A 16,564-nucleotide genomic window follows, 5' to 3' on the forward strand; every position below is an offset into this window, starting at 1 on the left:
TAAAAATTTCAAGTTAGTTTTGTATTACCTCTAGTAGTAGCCTTTCAGTTTCAAAGAGGCCGCCAGCTTCAAAATAGAAACCTTTTATTTCTTATATACAATTTTATATCAAGACCCACTGTTTCCTTTTTCTAGGTATCAATTCTTTTTACCTTTTTACCATAGCTACCATTAAAATTATAATTCTAGTACTCTACACTCAGTCTGCTTTCATCTTGCCAAAGTATCTATTGTCTATATTTGTGGTTCAACAATCTTACCTGGTTTTCAACACTCCCCCTCTAATCCCATCCTTCCTATGTCATCTTATTTTCCATTGTTTCCTAGCCAGTCACCATCAGTCTTCTCAGAACAGCCTTGACACTATAACCCACAAATGTTTATATGTTTATATATGGGAAAGTAATTCACAGTTCTCTATATTCATATTTAAAGTGTCCTGACTCAAATCACTTCATCTCAATTCTTCGTATTCTTTAAGGTCCAATCACAGCTTCCTCTCTCCTCTAATATGACTCTCAGTCCATACTGAGCACACTTTTAACTCCTAATGCATTTCTGTGAATAGAACATGGTTGAACATTAAACATTTTCTTGTGGCATCATAATTCTTATTTTTCAATTCCACTACATATTACTCCATGGCAGAGATCACATCCTACTTTTTTTTTGTATCTCTCAGAGTGTTTACATGGTTGTAGCTTGATAAATAACCATTTGTTTCCTATCCATAAAAGAACATGGGCTTTGGAATCAGGTAGAACTGGGTTTGACCTTACTAATAATGCAGCATCTGGACAAGCATGATAAAAAAAAATTTGAGTCTTTGTTTTCTATTATTGAAACGGATATAATAATACTCATCTCCCAGAGTTGCTGTGACGGTCTAATGAGATAATGTGAAAACACAACACTTTGCCTGGCATCTAGCACATGCTCAATAAACAGCTTCCTTCCTCTTATGTACTCTATTAACCTTTCTTTGAAATACTTATGGAAAACAGTTCTGGTCTAGCTCTGTATTTTTCCCAGGACAGTTAGTGAAGTTGAACTGTTAGGAACAATTTGGGAAATTTGTCAGAGTGACGCAGGAAATTGAGGTCTTAAAGAATTTTGACGTTGAAGCAATGGAGTACAGAAGCACAGGATAGGAGATGCTGGATTATAGGATAATCAAACGGAACAGCACTAGACTAAAACACCAAATTTGGGTCCAAGTCCAGTTGTCTGTGCTAAAAATCTGATCTTGAAAAAGTCACAAATATTGTTTTCTCATGAGTACAACGTGTTGGGACTAGACGATTTTTCATGTCTCTCTTCATGCTAAAATCTATAACTGAGTATCAGTGGAGATAATGAGGTAGAGAAGTGAGGTGAAATACTGATCAGTGGTTGACTGTAGCAGAACCATGGATAAGCTGAGTTTAACTCCAGTACTCTTGCCTGGAAAATCCCATGGACGGAGGAACCTAGTAGGCTGCAGTCCATGGGGTCGCTAAGAGTCGGACACGACTGAGTGACTTCACTTTCACTTTTCACTTTCATGCATTGGAGAAGGAAATGGCAACCCACTCCAGTGTTCTTGCCTGGAGAATCCCAGGGACGGGGGAGCCTGGTGGGCTGCCGTCTATGGGGTCGCACAGAGTCGGACACGACTGAAGTGACTTAGCAGCAGTAGCAGTGTTAGGAAAACAAGACTCGAAGATAGAGAACACAGGTGACCGGAAACAGACGCAACTATTTGTAACCGTAAGAACAGGCGAATGTGTAAACTGACTGTTACTACTGGCTAAAAGCTCATTAATATTCTCTCTTTCTCTCTGTGTGAGAGAGAAATATTGCTTATATTATGGATACTTAGCTGACTTTGGATCTGTGGTATATACCATAGATGGGTGTTGCATTGCGTATTTTGTGAAGACTTTATAGTTTTCTTACTAAAATCAATTTAAAATTTCTCTGGACTAGTTTAGATCAGATCAGTCCCTCAGTCGTGTCCGACTCTTTGCGACCCCAGGAATCGCAGCACGCCAGGCCTCCCTGTCCATCACCAACTCCCGGAGTTCACTGAGACTCATGTCCATCCAGTCAGTGATGTCATCCAGCCATCTCATCCTCTGTTGTCCCCTTCTCCTCCTGCCCCCAATCCCTCCCAGCATCAGAGTCTTTTCCAATGAGTCAACTCTTTGCATGAGGTGGCCAAAGTACTGGAGTTTCAGCTTTAGCATCATTCCTTCCAAAGAAATCCCAGGGCTGATCTCCTTCAGAATGGACTGGTTGGATCTCCTTGCAGTCCAAGGGACTCTCAAGAGTCTTCTCCAACACCACAGTTCGAAAGCATCAATTCTTTGGCGCTCAGCCTTCTTCACAGTCCAACTCCCACATCCATACATGACCACTAGAAAAACCATAGCCTTGACTAGACGAACCTTTGTTGGCAAAGTAATGTCTCTGCTTTTGAATATGCTATCTAGGTTGGTCATAACTTTCCTTCCAAGGAGTAAGTGTCTTTTAATTTCATGGCTGCAGTCACCATCTGCAGTGATTTTGGAGCCCAGAAAAATAAAGTCTGACACTGTTTCCACTGTTTCCCCATCTATTTCCCATGAAGTGGTGGGACCGGATGCCATGATCTTAATTTTCTGAATGTTGAGCTTTAAGCCCACTTTTTCACTCTCCACTTTCACTTTCATCAAGAGGCTTTTGAGTTTCCTTTTCACTTTCTGCCATAAGGGTGGTGTCATCTGCATATCTGAGGTGATTGATATTTCTCCCGGCAATCTTGATTCCAGTTTGTGTTTCTTCCAGCCCAGCGTTTCTCATGATGTACTCTGCATATAAGTTAAATAAACAGGGTGACAATATACAGCCTTGATGTACTCCTTTTCCTATTTGGAACCAGTCTGTTGTTCCATGTCCAGTTCTAACTGTTGCTTCCTGACCTGCATACAAATTTCTCAAGAGGCAGATCAGGTGGTCTGGTATTCCCATCTCTTTCAGAATTTTCCACAGTTTCTTGTGATCCACACAGTCAAAGGCTTTGGCACAGTCAATAAAGCAGAAATAGATGTTTTTCTGGAACTCTCTTGCTTTTTCCATGATCCAGCAGATGTTGGCAATTTGATCTCTGGTTCCTCTGCCTTTTCTAAAACCAGCTTGAACATCAGGAAGTTCACGGTTCACATATTGCTGAAGCCTGGCTTGGAGAATTTTGAGCATTACTTTACTAGCGTGTGAGATGAGTGCAATTGTGCGGTAGTTTGAGCATTCCTTGGCATTGCCTTTCTTTGGGATTGGAATGAAAACTGACCTTTTCCAGTCCTGTGGCCACTGCTGAGTTTTCCAAATTTGCTGGCATATTGAGTGCAGCACTTTCACAGCATCATCTTTCAGGATTTGGAATAGCTCAACTGGAATTCCATACTGCCTTATAAATAAGGAAATTGAGTTTCTGTTTGAATTAATAACAAAAGAATGTGCCATAAAAGAGTTGTGGCACTTTCAGCCTTTATTTAGATAAATGTGCTTTTTTGTATCCTCTTTCTGCTGAAGCATATAAAAATTATATCATTTCCCTGTTGATTGCACGGATCAAATTTAAGTTTCAAGAGACCTCAAATCTTGATTGAGTTTCTCTAAGATTCTGTTTTGCTTTTGTGGGGTTTTTTTGTTTGTTTGTTTTTTGTTTTAACCACTATTAAATACATGCACTCATTTTACTGATTCTATAAGCAAAAAATCTTCCATCAAACATAGTAGGTTACATAATCCCTTCATCATATAAACATTTCCAACTACCCTGTAACTTTTTCTTCAAGGAATATCGATAAAGATCTCTAGCTCCTACACTATTTGTTTTTCTTACTGCAACTCTCCCAACTAGAGATTAAAGATTCACAATATCCCTCTATTCTGCTAGACCCAGATGGGAACTTAGAAAATGATACCTGTTCTAAGGATTTTATAGGCTACTTTCAAATAAAAGCCTAAAGAAACATGATTAGCAAATTATTTTAATTAAATGGTGTGGTTTAGGATGTGAATATAAAATCTTAGAAATCTTGAAGGAAAAAAATGGCTTTGTTTATTGAAAGATAATATCATTAGAAGCTAAATTCAAGAACTCACCTATGAAGCCTCTTGCATCAATGAAGAAGTGCTATTTGGCTACCTAATTCCTTTCCTAGTATAAGAGAAAATTGATTGTTGTCCCTTACTAAGCACTACTAACAAAATTGTTATGTAACAATAATTATGGGTACACCACAATTTCTAATAAAATTTGCTAAGCAATTTAATACTGATAGAAATCCAAGAATATTAAACACAGACCTGATGAATATCCCCATTTTACAGATGGGAGAAAAGAAAATCATAAATGTTGACTGATTTCCCATCATTTTTTCTTTAAATATATTTCAATTTCATCATCCAAAAAAGAATGAACAACAAATACTTGGAGGTACAAACCCAAAGGCATGGGTATGATAAAACTAAAAGTATTAAAACAAGAAGCTAATAGTAATGGAATGAAAGGAGGCTACAGGTATGTCAAATTCACTACAAAAGAGTGGAATGTCAGTCTGGACAAGTAGAGATCCTGTGGAGCAAACTGATCAATATTCAAACCTCAGCCTTTAGAATGAACATTTCTATCTTTTTAATGTATGTATCAACAGAACTTTTCTCTCTAAGTAAATACTCAGTAAGGAAATTTTCCTATCCCTGAATTGAGACCTTAACCCCTAACATTTGATCATTCAAGCTCAGTGTCCTTCAAAACAACCCCAAATGCTCACAATTTGTTTACTCTTGGTCCAGACTCTCAGGCTGATTCTCATCCCTATCTTTAGTGCTTATATTTTCACTAACTGTCATGTGTCATCGTGTACAATATTAAAGATTTTTCACTAAACATCTTATTAAAGAAGCTGTTTCGGAAGTCTATAAATGTATTGTCCATAAGAAATATATCAGCCTAGATGAATTGGGTTTGCAATTTCAACTTGTATGTCCTAATTAGCACTGTATTTCTTTTCAAAGCCTAAAACAATGTCTAGTAAGTAAGCAGCAATTTTTTATGAATGAATGAATGTCTACAGAAGCATGTAATCCAAACTTTCGAAAAACAAAAAGCTTCCGCAGAAGACAAGATATAATTAGCCTAAGTCCAAACAATAAACATTTGATAATTTTACTAACTGTCTTAGTCTTCTCTTAACCACTGACAATGCTGAACTAGATTGAAATGTAACAAAAACAATTATCAATGATTTTTAGGGCCTAAATTGAAACCATTTAAAGAAATAAAAGGCTATGACATTAAACCGCAAACTGTAATTAAAATGTTTTTAAAGAGAAGTTTCATGCTATAAACTTCATGATTATAAACTTATAGGAATATAAATTTAAGACATTCCTTTTATAAATTTAAAAGAAATTTAAATTTAAGGGTTTTTAAAATGCAGAACATCCTCATGTCATTTCAGAAGAACTAAAAAGTTCACCTTTATGATTTTCTACAGGAAGAGATATTTACCTGGATTGTTTCTAACTGAATTTAACTAATATGTTTCTATAATTAGGCTGTTTATTTAAATAGTAGCTGCTCCTAAAACTTTATAACTTATTTTACATTAACCAGGGAAAAAATACTCCAGAGTGAGTTCTTATATAAAATAAAAGAAAAAAACAAATTTTAATGTGCTTTATACCATATATCTGGATTTTCATGCACTAAGCTTACTTGAATTATGTTTTACTTCTATTAGAATGAATGAATGATAACTGAAGTTAAGCTATTTTTTTCTGGGATGGGTATTTCCCTTAGGTTTTTCTGTGATTGGGGAAGTGAGATGTTAGCTTGCATTTACACATTTGTAAGAGTGGATCAAGATTTCCTTAAATTAATATTTTAGGAAACCAAATAATCTTGATACTGTTATTTTGATAAAGTTCATTCAAGGTAAAGGCTGATTTACCTTGCTAAGTGGTATGCTTTAGTCATAATATGCAGCTTTTATCTATAGTTAATTAAGATAATTGCTTTAAAAGAATTTTTGCAAGAGTAATTTCATAGCTCTTCATGTCCTTGGGTGTCTTAGCCTGTGGTTTTGAGTTAAAAAACAAAACCGTTTTCAAATAGACATTCATCCAGCCTCTCAAATAACTTATTAATCCTAATTGTTGGTGTATGCATACTGAGACTGTTCTCCTACTGCTTTCAATTAAATCTGCTGTTCCTTGCTCTATTTATCCATTAATGTTAATTCTGAGGCACGAATCCAGAGATAATTATTACAGAAACATTTGTGGCAGACTCATTCTTATTTCAGGAATGTTTATAAAATTATAGAAATAAGAATGGTATCCATTGAATAAAACAACATAAAACATAAACATAAAACATAAACAACATAAAAATCAAGAATAAAATATGTTTTTTTCCCCATTTGAGGTAATTTTTGAGTGACTTCCAATAATACATAGATTTGTTCTTAATGCCATATTTTTTAAAAATTGGTTGTGATTATGGTAGAAGTATAGGGTACACAATAGCTATAAGTAGCTATTAATAATAAACTAACAGTATTAAATTTCAATTATGGACAACAAAATGTTATAAACTCAGCATCGTCTTGGAAATCTAGCAGATTCATTAGATAACACAAACCCATTTAAAATATCCCCCAGAAAAAAATGCTAAACTTGTATATCCATTTGTCACATTTCTTCACTTTAAATTTTAGATATTTTTACTCATAACAGTTTAATATTCTTTACAAATTCCCAGTGTTAAAAGTTTGCCAATGCTTGTGAAGTACTGTTCTCTATGTTACTTTAGGTCTTCACTGGGATCTTCACAGCAGAAATGGTCCTCAAGATCATCGCCATGGATCCATATTATTATTTCCAAGAGGGCTGGAATATCTTTGATGGAATTATTGTCAGCCTTAGTTTGATGGAGCTTGGCCTGGCAAATGTGGAGGGACTGTCTGTACTGAGATCATTCAGACTGGTATCTGCTTAGACTATGTTTATATTCTATCTTTCATTAGCAAAACATTTATTTAAAAAATGAATCAGTGTGATTGTTTTTCAAGAATGATGAAAAATGTTTGAAATACTTCATAATTATTAGCTGTGTAAGACACATTTTAAAATACACATGTTCTTCTAAAATTATGTTTTAAATGCATTAAAAATTTTTTGCTTTAAAGTCTATAAAGAAATGCATATAAAAAGCTTACACCCAATTAATCTTTTTATCAACATATATTAGTACAGGAACACAGAAGAAAATGTGTTTGCATTAGCACTTTAGAAAATGGTATAACAAATTTTTGAATTTGGCAAAAAAAAATATTTTAAAATATGCAAACTTTTATAGGAAATTAAGTAAAATGTGTATTTTTAAAATTGATGCAAGCTTTTTTATGTTTGGTTAGTTTTCTGATTGTGGCTTTCATTCTGTCTGCCCTCTGATGGAGAAGGATAAGAGGCTTATGGAAGCTTCCTGATGGGAAGACTGACTGAGGGGGAAACTGGGTCTTGTTCTGCAGCCCATGGGGTCACAAAGAGTCGGACACGACTGAGCAACTGAACTGAACTGAACTTTTTATGTTTACCAAAATTAGTTCATTTACTTTTATATTTTAAATGTCCATTAAAAAATATAAGTCATACTCTTAATACTTTTTTTTACTCTCTAAAGTATAGTCAGAGGTGACATTAGTTTGCTAAATTCACAAATGTCTATAATTAAAATATTAATTTGTTTTTATGGTCATATCTGCTGATAAATCAGAAATGTTTTATTTATCATTTCTGAAATATTTTCTCTTATTTTTGCATTTAAATGATATTATGATTTGACTTAGAATTCCAGTATTATTAACACTTTTTTATGGATTTGAATTAGTATGCTTTGAAATTTTATATTCCTCAAAGGTGGGTCTACAGTGTAACATACTGATAAAATGATGTCTAACTTTTAAAATTATATGTGATTACTACTAAGAGTACATTTTCACTTGACTACAGCTTCGAGTTTTCAAGTTGGCAAAATCCTGGCCCACCCTGAATATGCTAATTAAGATCATCGGTAATTCAGTGGGAGCTCTGGGTAACCTCACCTTGGTGTTGGCCATCATCGTCTTCATTTTCGCCGTGGTCGGCATGCAGCTCTTTGGGAAGAGCTATAAAGAATGTGTCTGCAAGATTTCTAGTGATTGTGAACTCCCACGCTGGCACATGAATGACTTCTTCCACTCCTTCCTGATTGTGTTCCGGGTGCTGTGTGGAGAGTGGATAGAGACCATGTGGGACTGCATGGAGGTCGCCGGACAAACCATGTGCCTTATTGTTTTCATGCTGGTCATGGTCATTGGAAACCTGGTGGTACGTATGTATTAGAAACACTCATAATTAAGAACAAGATCAGATAGTAGGTGGGAAGGAGGCCTGATGCAACAGACATATTTGGTTTTACCATCAACAATGTAGACTCAAATCCCAGTACTAGGACTCTGAGCAGGGGCAAGTTACTTAACTTCCCTCAGGCTCAAATTCCAAACTATGAAACTGGAATAACAAAACTGAAATCTTGTAGTTTATGTGAGGATTACATGAGGTATATATATCTGTGAAAGTCTTGGGACAAAAATATTAGTTTTCCTTCTTCAAAGAAATGTTTTCAGCATCAAAACTGATTTGTCCTAATTTTATTTTTATGGCTTGAATTATTTTTTATTCTACTATTATTTTGACAAGATAATGATCTCCAGTAATTCTACACTGAAAAAGACTATTCTGTGTTGAAATTGTTCTTTACACATACATAGTTCATATTGTTTGTTTACTCAGAGGCATATGTTGCATATCACCAAATTTTAAAGACAAATTTCAATGAAATCTTAGCTCTGTACTGTAATTATCCAAAAAAATTGGAAGGGGACTAAATATATTTTCCCCAGAATTTGTTTTATTAAAGGAAAATAAATTATTGTAGTTTCAGTTATACACATGTATAAACATTGACCAGATTTAAAAGGCTTACTTTTAGTTCTGACTTAAAAGCACTAATATAGAACCACAATTTGCATGTTTGTGTGTTTTAATGCTTACATTTTTCAATTATGCACTGTCAGAGTATTTCTTTATTTCATCATTCTGAAACTTTCCTTTGAGAAGTACATATCAAATGAGATTTCTTAAAAAATGGTTTGTGGGATATCTGTGGACATGCAACTTTTTTCAGAATTGTAAATAAGGAAGTTCTAGATTCTAAACAAATCTGATACAAAAATAAGGAAATAAACTGGGGTTCTGGCTAAGAGTGTGTCTTCCTACTATGTAACATTTTTTGAAATTCAGTAACTACATTTCAAGCTAAAAATATTCCTATAAATTTTCTTTTGCATCAGTTATAATGAACTATTCCTGTATTAATCATATTTTGCCAATTAATTGAATAATATTTTCCCTCATGTATCCCAATGATATGCTGAGATTTGACCACATTTTCTGCAAAAGAAAAAAGGAAAAAGAAAAGTAATTTACATTATATGGGTCTAGCCTAAACCCTGGAATAATTTTAGACTTTTCTCCATCTGTTGAACTATTTGGACAGATATACTTCAAAGTATATTGATGGGAAATGTGTTAAACCTTATATAATCTGCCTTTGCTGCTGCTGCTGCTGCTGCTAAGTCGCTTCAGTTGTATCTGACCCTGTGCGACCCCATAGACAGCAGCCCACTAGGCTCCTCTGTCCCTGGGATTCTCCAGGCAAGAATACTGGAGTGGGTTGCCTTTGCTGCTGCTGCTAAGTCGCTTCAGTCGTATCTGATTCTGTGCGACCCCATAGACGGCAGCCCACCAGGCTCCCCATCCCTGGGATTCTCCAGGCAAGAACACTGGAGTGGGTTGCTATGTCCTTCTCCAATGCATGAAAGTGAAAAGTGAAAGTGAAGTCGCTCAGTCGTGTCCGACTCCTAGCGACCCCATGGACTGCAGCCTTCCAGGCCCCTCTGTCCATGGGATTTTCCAGGCAAGAGTACTGGAGTGGGTTGCCATTGCCTTCAGGCTGCTCTAAAAGCTTTTGGCCATTGGAATTTACATTTCAAGTATATTGTTTTAATACAATCCATCAGGCTATTAAATAAATAAATTCATTATTTACACACACAAAGCTAGACATTCCCTAGACAAACTGGTAAAATGACTGAAGTGAAAATATCCCATTTTTCCTTGTTGGCCAAAACCACAAAAATGGGATTTTTGTTTTTCACTAGCAACTCTGAGTAGACACAATTTAAATCTCAGAAGCTCCAGTTTCCTAGTTGTCCTCCGTTTGAAAGGAAAATCATTTGTTTTACCATTTTGCCCTTAGAGCAGATTCTTTAAATAGCGTGTGACTAAGACAAGGTGTCTGAAATATAGCAAACAGTCAAGAAGCATTTGTTGAATTAATTTCAGCAAAGAGCTGTGAGTCCTCTGCTTAAACTATTATGTTTACACATATTTCAATATTAATACAGCAAAATTTTCTTTTTTTCTTTTAGGTTCTGAACCTCTTTCTGGCCTTATTGTTGAGTTCATTTAGCTCAGACAATCTTGCTGCTACTGATGATGATAATGAAATGAACAATCTCCAGATTGCAGTAGGAAGGATGCAAAAGGGAATTGATTATGTGAAAAATAAAATACGGGAGTGTTTCCAAAAAACCTTTTTCAGAAAGCCAAAAGTTATAGAAATCCATGAAGGCAACAAAATAGACAGCTGTGTGTCTAATAATACTGGAATTGAAATAAGCAAAGAGCTTAATTATCTTAAAGATGGGAATGGAACCACCAGCGGTGTAGGTACTGGAAGCAGTGCTGAAAAATATGTAATAGATGAAAACGATTATATGTCATTCATAAACAATCCCAGCCTCACTGTAACGGTGCCAATCGCTGTTGGAGAGTCTGACTTTGAAAATTTAAATACTGAGGAGTTTAGCAGTGAGTCAGAACTAGAAGAAAGCAAAGAGGTAAGAATGATTTTAAAGTTTTTCTTGCATTTCCTATACAAACCATGTACCACAGTTACTTATAATTTTTATTGTGTTTATAGGCATTATTAAAAAGTATATTAAAAGCCATATATACAGTAATGTTGGACAATTATCAGATATTCTTCTTTGGGAATTCCTTCCATTGAAATTCCAACTTTTCACAGGAAATCATCATTCTGAATAGTTAGTATATTCATCTTGATATTTTAAAGTCTGATTAAAAAATATGGCCTTCCAAAAAAGAGATTTTATTTAACACATTCTTTTATACACTACATTATGCTCTTTAGAAAAATAAACAAACCATATTTTACTAATCATTGTGAAAGTGTCATATCTTTACTTTCTATAATATGTTAAGTTTTGCTATGATATTTTAATGTGAATGTTTGTGTAGTTTTGTTCACCTCTGAACCTTTTATTGACTACTGATAAGAGTGTTATTCATTTATGAAAATTTTATACATATTAGGAAAATAAGAGTAGTAATGATTACATTTTGGCCCAGTCAAGGAAGAGCATATTTATAAGGTCTTCCGGATTAACCTGGAAATACTAAGAACTATTTGGAAAAACTCCACTTAAGGATTACAGCTGAACTGTAGACTGAAAAGCTATTCTTACTGTCATATTACTACTTATTTAAAAGAAAAGGAAAAAGGAAAGGCAATGTTATTCTTGCAGGATTAGAATTCACTGGAGTCTCTGATAGTAGTTCAAGGCTATTAATTCTCCAATTCTGTGTTGTGGAGATCAGGATTAAATTTTTTACTATTACTTATTTATAGAGTTCTGATATGCTAGTAGGAAGTTAAGTCTAGTACAGAGCTATAAAGACAGATTTTAACTTGAAAGTATAAATAGTGACACTATAGGAATCAGACAAATGACATCTGATTCTGTGAGCATATTTGCATAGTTTGGAACCTTCTTTTTTTAATAACAGTGGCAACAAAATTTGTATAAGTAGCTGACAGTGTCACAGTTCACATGCCTTTTTTTCAGGCATTTCAGAGCTTCTGAGATATATTATAACAGTAAATTTGGAAATATTTTGAAAAAGGTAAAAATATATACAAAATGAGGTATAATATCCTTTCTCTGAAAGTCCACTCAAAGTCTACTTAATGAGTTCAATTCTAATTTATGTGTTGCTCTTTCTGGTAAGATAAGAATTCAATTCTAATTTTATTTCCCATCACTTGACAAAGATTTACTTAACAAAATCATCAATTAGTTAACAAGCATTTATTGAGCACTTCCGTGAACTCAGCAACTTCTGGGCAGTAAGGGTAAAGGAAGAGATAAAGGAGAGATTCTTAATATAACCCTTTTCAGGGAATTCTCAAAATCTTCAAGGAAGGTAATACTCAGAAAATCATTAAAGGCCTATTAAAAAGTTTAATCCTAACGGACTGACTATAAGACTATAAAGGCAATAGGTATTGAGAACAGCAAGAACATAGCAAATTGTTAAATGAAGAGATAAAATTGAAGTAGGCCTCGAAATGTGGGTCAAATACATGAACAGAAATCCAAAAGCAGAAAACCACTAAACAGAAGCCAGAGTTAGAGTGAGCTTGGCAGTTAGGTGCAGCCGTGAAATAATCAGTATGAATAATGTATCGGTTGAGAAAGTGGAAAAACATGTTTGAGTGAGTAAGGTAGTTTCAAACAATACAGTCTTGAAAATCAGCCAAAGAGTTTGGAATTGGCTATATGATCAATAAGGAGCTATCTGTTATGAAGCAGGTGAAAAGCAATAGGAAAGGGATGCTTTAGGAAAATTTATTCCATAGTAATGAGTAAAGCAGTTTAGAGTGAGGAATAAGGGTTATCTTGAGGAATAATGAGGTAACAATCATTTGATTATAATAAGGTGATAGAAATATGGGCTATGTTAATAAGTATGGCAGATGAGACTAACTGGCAATTTGACAAACCTAGTAAAGAGTCTGAGAAACTGGAAAAATAGTAATGCAACTGCCTGAAATGATCTTTTGGGTTACCAGGTTTATGGGAAAAGAAGGAATTCAACTGGGATATACTGAATTAGAAGTGGGATACAATGGGAACCACAGCCTAGATGAGAAGTCAGGGTTTAAAAATAGATATGATAACACAGATTTCATCATTATCTGATTCCTTAAAAACAAAGGAGTTCACCACAGAAGTAATTGCAAAGAGAAAACAAGGGAAGATTAGGGACAAGACTAGCTTGGGGTCAAGAAGAGATAGAAAAGCCAAAGAGGTTGAGAAACTTTTGCTACTTTAATATTATAGGTTTCATCTCACTGCACTCATGGAAATGATATATGTTAATTTCTTTTTAACAAAAAGTTGGTTTCCAGAATACTTCAAAAACTCTATGATGTCCATAGATATTTCAAATGATTGCTTTAGTATACTACTACCTTATTAGTGTATCTTTTTAATAGCTAAAAAATCATAAATTTGGAACAAGGAAATATATCTTTATTTTCAAGCCATTGAAAACATTTTATTATCAGAATAAGATTTCTTTTTTGGGTGAATTTTTAAAATAATCATCTGTCCTCTTCCTAGCTAGTTTTGGGTAGATAGAATTCAGTTACTGAATTAAATTAAATTGTTTAAAATATACAGATATAATAGAGGGAAAATACTTGCAAGCTAATATAAAATCAAATACTTCTATAAAGTTAGGATAAAACTTCAAATTATTTTGCACAGTAAAATTTAATTCAAGCATAAATTTTATGTGGATGAATTTTTTAAATAGTAGGGCAGTTCTCACGTATGCTCCACAAAGTATAAAAGTACAGTTGACCACTGAACAACACAAGTGTTAGGGGTGTCAACCCTACACCCAGTTGAAAATCCCAGTACAATTTACAGTTGACCCTCCATATACAAGGGCTTCCCTGATAGCTCACTTGGTAAAGAATCCAGCTGCAATGCAGGAGACCCCGGTTCGATTCCTGTGTTGAGAAGATCCACTGGAGAAGGGATAGGCTACCCACTCCAGTATTCTTGGGCTTCCCTTGTGGCTCAGCTGGTAACGAATCCATCTGCAATGCAGAACTGGGTTTGATCCCTGGGTTGGGAAGATTCTCTGGAGAAGGGAAAGGCTACCCACTCCAGTACTCTGGCCTGGACAATTCCATGAGCTGTAGGGGTCTCAAAGAGTAGGACACAACTGAATGACTTTCACTCCACATACATGGTTTTGTAACTGCAGTTCCACATCAGCAAATTCAGCCAACTGAAGACCCTACGGTACTGTAGCATTTACTACTGAAAAAAATCTGTGTGTAAGTACACCTGAGTAGGTCAAACCTTTATTGTTCCAGGGTCAACTGTACACTGTTTTTAAAAACAAAAGCAAAAATAACCATTATAGAACAGATTGAGATAAATTTCAGCAAATTTCAATTTTGATCTGAAATCTCTGAAAACTGCTGTCATTAAACACAGGTCACAAGTCAGATTTATATTTATGTTGGCTGGGTTGTTCTTTTTTAACAGCTATAGCACATACACACTCATACATACACACACAAATTAAAAATAATGTATCCATAAAATAGCATTTTGGTTTATGCTTATTAGTTTTTTGAACACAAATAGAAAAAGCATATTGGGCTGGGCTTTGGGGGACACAAAATATCTTTTTGCTGACAAACTGAAAAACCATACAAGTTAAACCTAACAGAACAATATATTTCAAAAGAAAGGAAAAAGAAAAGAAAAAAATTTTTGCAACATTATTTGTGCTTTAAGAAGAGGCAGTAAATTAATCATTAATTTAGATAGTACTTAAAAACTCAACTCTATTACTTCCACTCATTTTCATAATAAAGTATATGTAGCTATACCACAGTCGAGGAGAAATGATCTCTAGAAATTTTTCAAAATAAAAATATGAATTGCTATTATATTATGTAATATAAATTTTATATATGTGTATCTTTCTATGGACCATTAGCATAAAAAGACTTGGTATAGAAACAAACATAAAGCTTTGCATGAAAAAAATTTAAGGAAATTGAAGGCATGGATTTCAAAATAGTGATCTTTTTATTTTTGCAAACTTGGAATTATACCTGTCTTGTGACAAGATTTAATATAGAATTTTGCTTTTATATTTTTACAGTTCACATAAACATAATTTCTTGACATTTTTATGTAACTATGGATTTTTACAATTTAGTTCTTAAAAGGTTTCATTGTCTTCCTAGGTGAAGGATATAGAATAAATGCTCTTAAGAATCATATTTGAAGTTGAATTCCATAGCACAATCTAGGAATATCATCCTGTGACCTTCACTGCTTACCATTCTTACTTCTCACAGGGGTAAAATCAAGCTGGAGCCATCAAGAATGAAACTCTGGTGTTTTTAAACCAGCCAGAGGCTCGTGTCACCACTTTTACCCAGGTTACCCAAGCAAGTTGTACATGTACAATCACTTTCTAAGTAAATTTTGACTGGCCTGCATGCTACTCAGCTGTGTTCCTTCCCCTGCCATGGCAAGGAAGTGCTAGACGTGCCCAGCTGCTGTCTGCTGAATCGTGTGACATCACAGCATGGTCAGGCAAGACGGGCAGTCCCAACACCACATTTGATTCTGCTAATGACTTTCCAGTTTAGTCTTTTTAGGTTTTCAAAAGCAAGAATTGCATGCTCCATAGGATTTATATCTATTTTTAAATGATAGAAATGTTTAAAGTTCAATTTGAGAGCATGCACTTTTTTTCTGCTTTTGTTTCATTAAAATAAGATCACAACTTTTTGTTGTTGTTGATTCAGCCCTTATAAGTAAATTGTATTACCAAAATGAGCCTCGCAGGTTTTTTTTTTACTAGTATTGCCATTTTCAGATCATTATATTCAGATCTGTGAATATAATTTTCAACCCATCCAATTCGTGTGCTCCAGATGGAAATGTTTGCTTTCATGTTTTGTGGGAAGCCTCTGTTAAAAAAAAAAGAATAAGGTGATCATGAATTTTTGGATATGAAGGGCCATAGTCTGTATACATTTGGGCACCACATATCTTGGATTTTTATGTAGTTTGGAAAAGTTGTTAAGTCATGTGTCTGCAGAACTCTAAGCAATCACTATAAAGTAATTAAAAGATGAAAAGCAACATGATACAAGCTAGGAAAAATTCACTGCATCATGATCATTAAGTAATTGATTCAGTGTACCCATTAGGTTTTTTCCCCCTGATCTACATTAATTTCTCCCTAAATGTTCAACCCAAAACTGAGCAGGCAAAAAGGAGACTACTTTTGATTATTATCGATTATTAACTATGGTTTTATGACGAGTAAAGGATATTTCCAAAAATTACTGTAGGTTTGTGGATGAAATAAATCTTTAGGTAATTCTCTTGACTCAACTTTTCCTGTTACTGGAATATCAGCCATAGTGAGTGTTCTTGAGCAAAAGTAAAAAGTTCATGAGGATTAGTTCACGAAAAGTTTTCAAGGCTTTTGGTGGGGGAAAAAAAATCTAACT

General features: G+C 34.5%; 1 protein-coding gene across 4 annotated transcripts in view; it reads left to right on the forward strand.

Annotated features, from left to right (window-relative positions):
• LOC102393604 (sodium channel protein type 3 subunit alpha) overlaps positions 1-16,564 on the forward strand; it is a 122,197-nt gene that overhangs the window by 71,407 nt on the left and 34,226 nt on the right. For all 4 annotated transcript variants that reach the window (XM_006058565.4, XM_044934504.2, XM_044934510.2 and 1 more), the window contains 3 exons: positions 6,845-7,018; positions 8,044-8,400; positions 10,566-11,036. In XM_006058565.4, coding sequence (XP_006058627.4) covers positions 6,845-7,018; positions 8,044-8,400; positions 10,566-11,036 — 1,002 coding nt within the window. The remainder of the gene's footprint in view (positions 1-6,844; positions 7,019-8,043; positions 8,401-10,565; positions 11,037-16,564) is intronic.

Source organism: Bubalus bubalis, chromosome 2 (assembly GCF_019923935.1).
Source record: "Bubalus bubalis isolate 160015118507 breed Murrah chromosome 2, NDDB_SH_1, whole genome shotgun sequence".
NCBI lineage: Eukaryota > Metazoa > Chordata > Mammalia > Artiodactyla > Bovidae > Bubalus > Bubalus bubalis.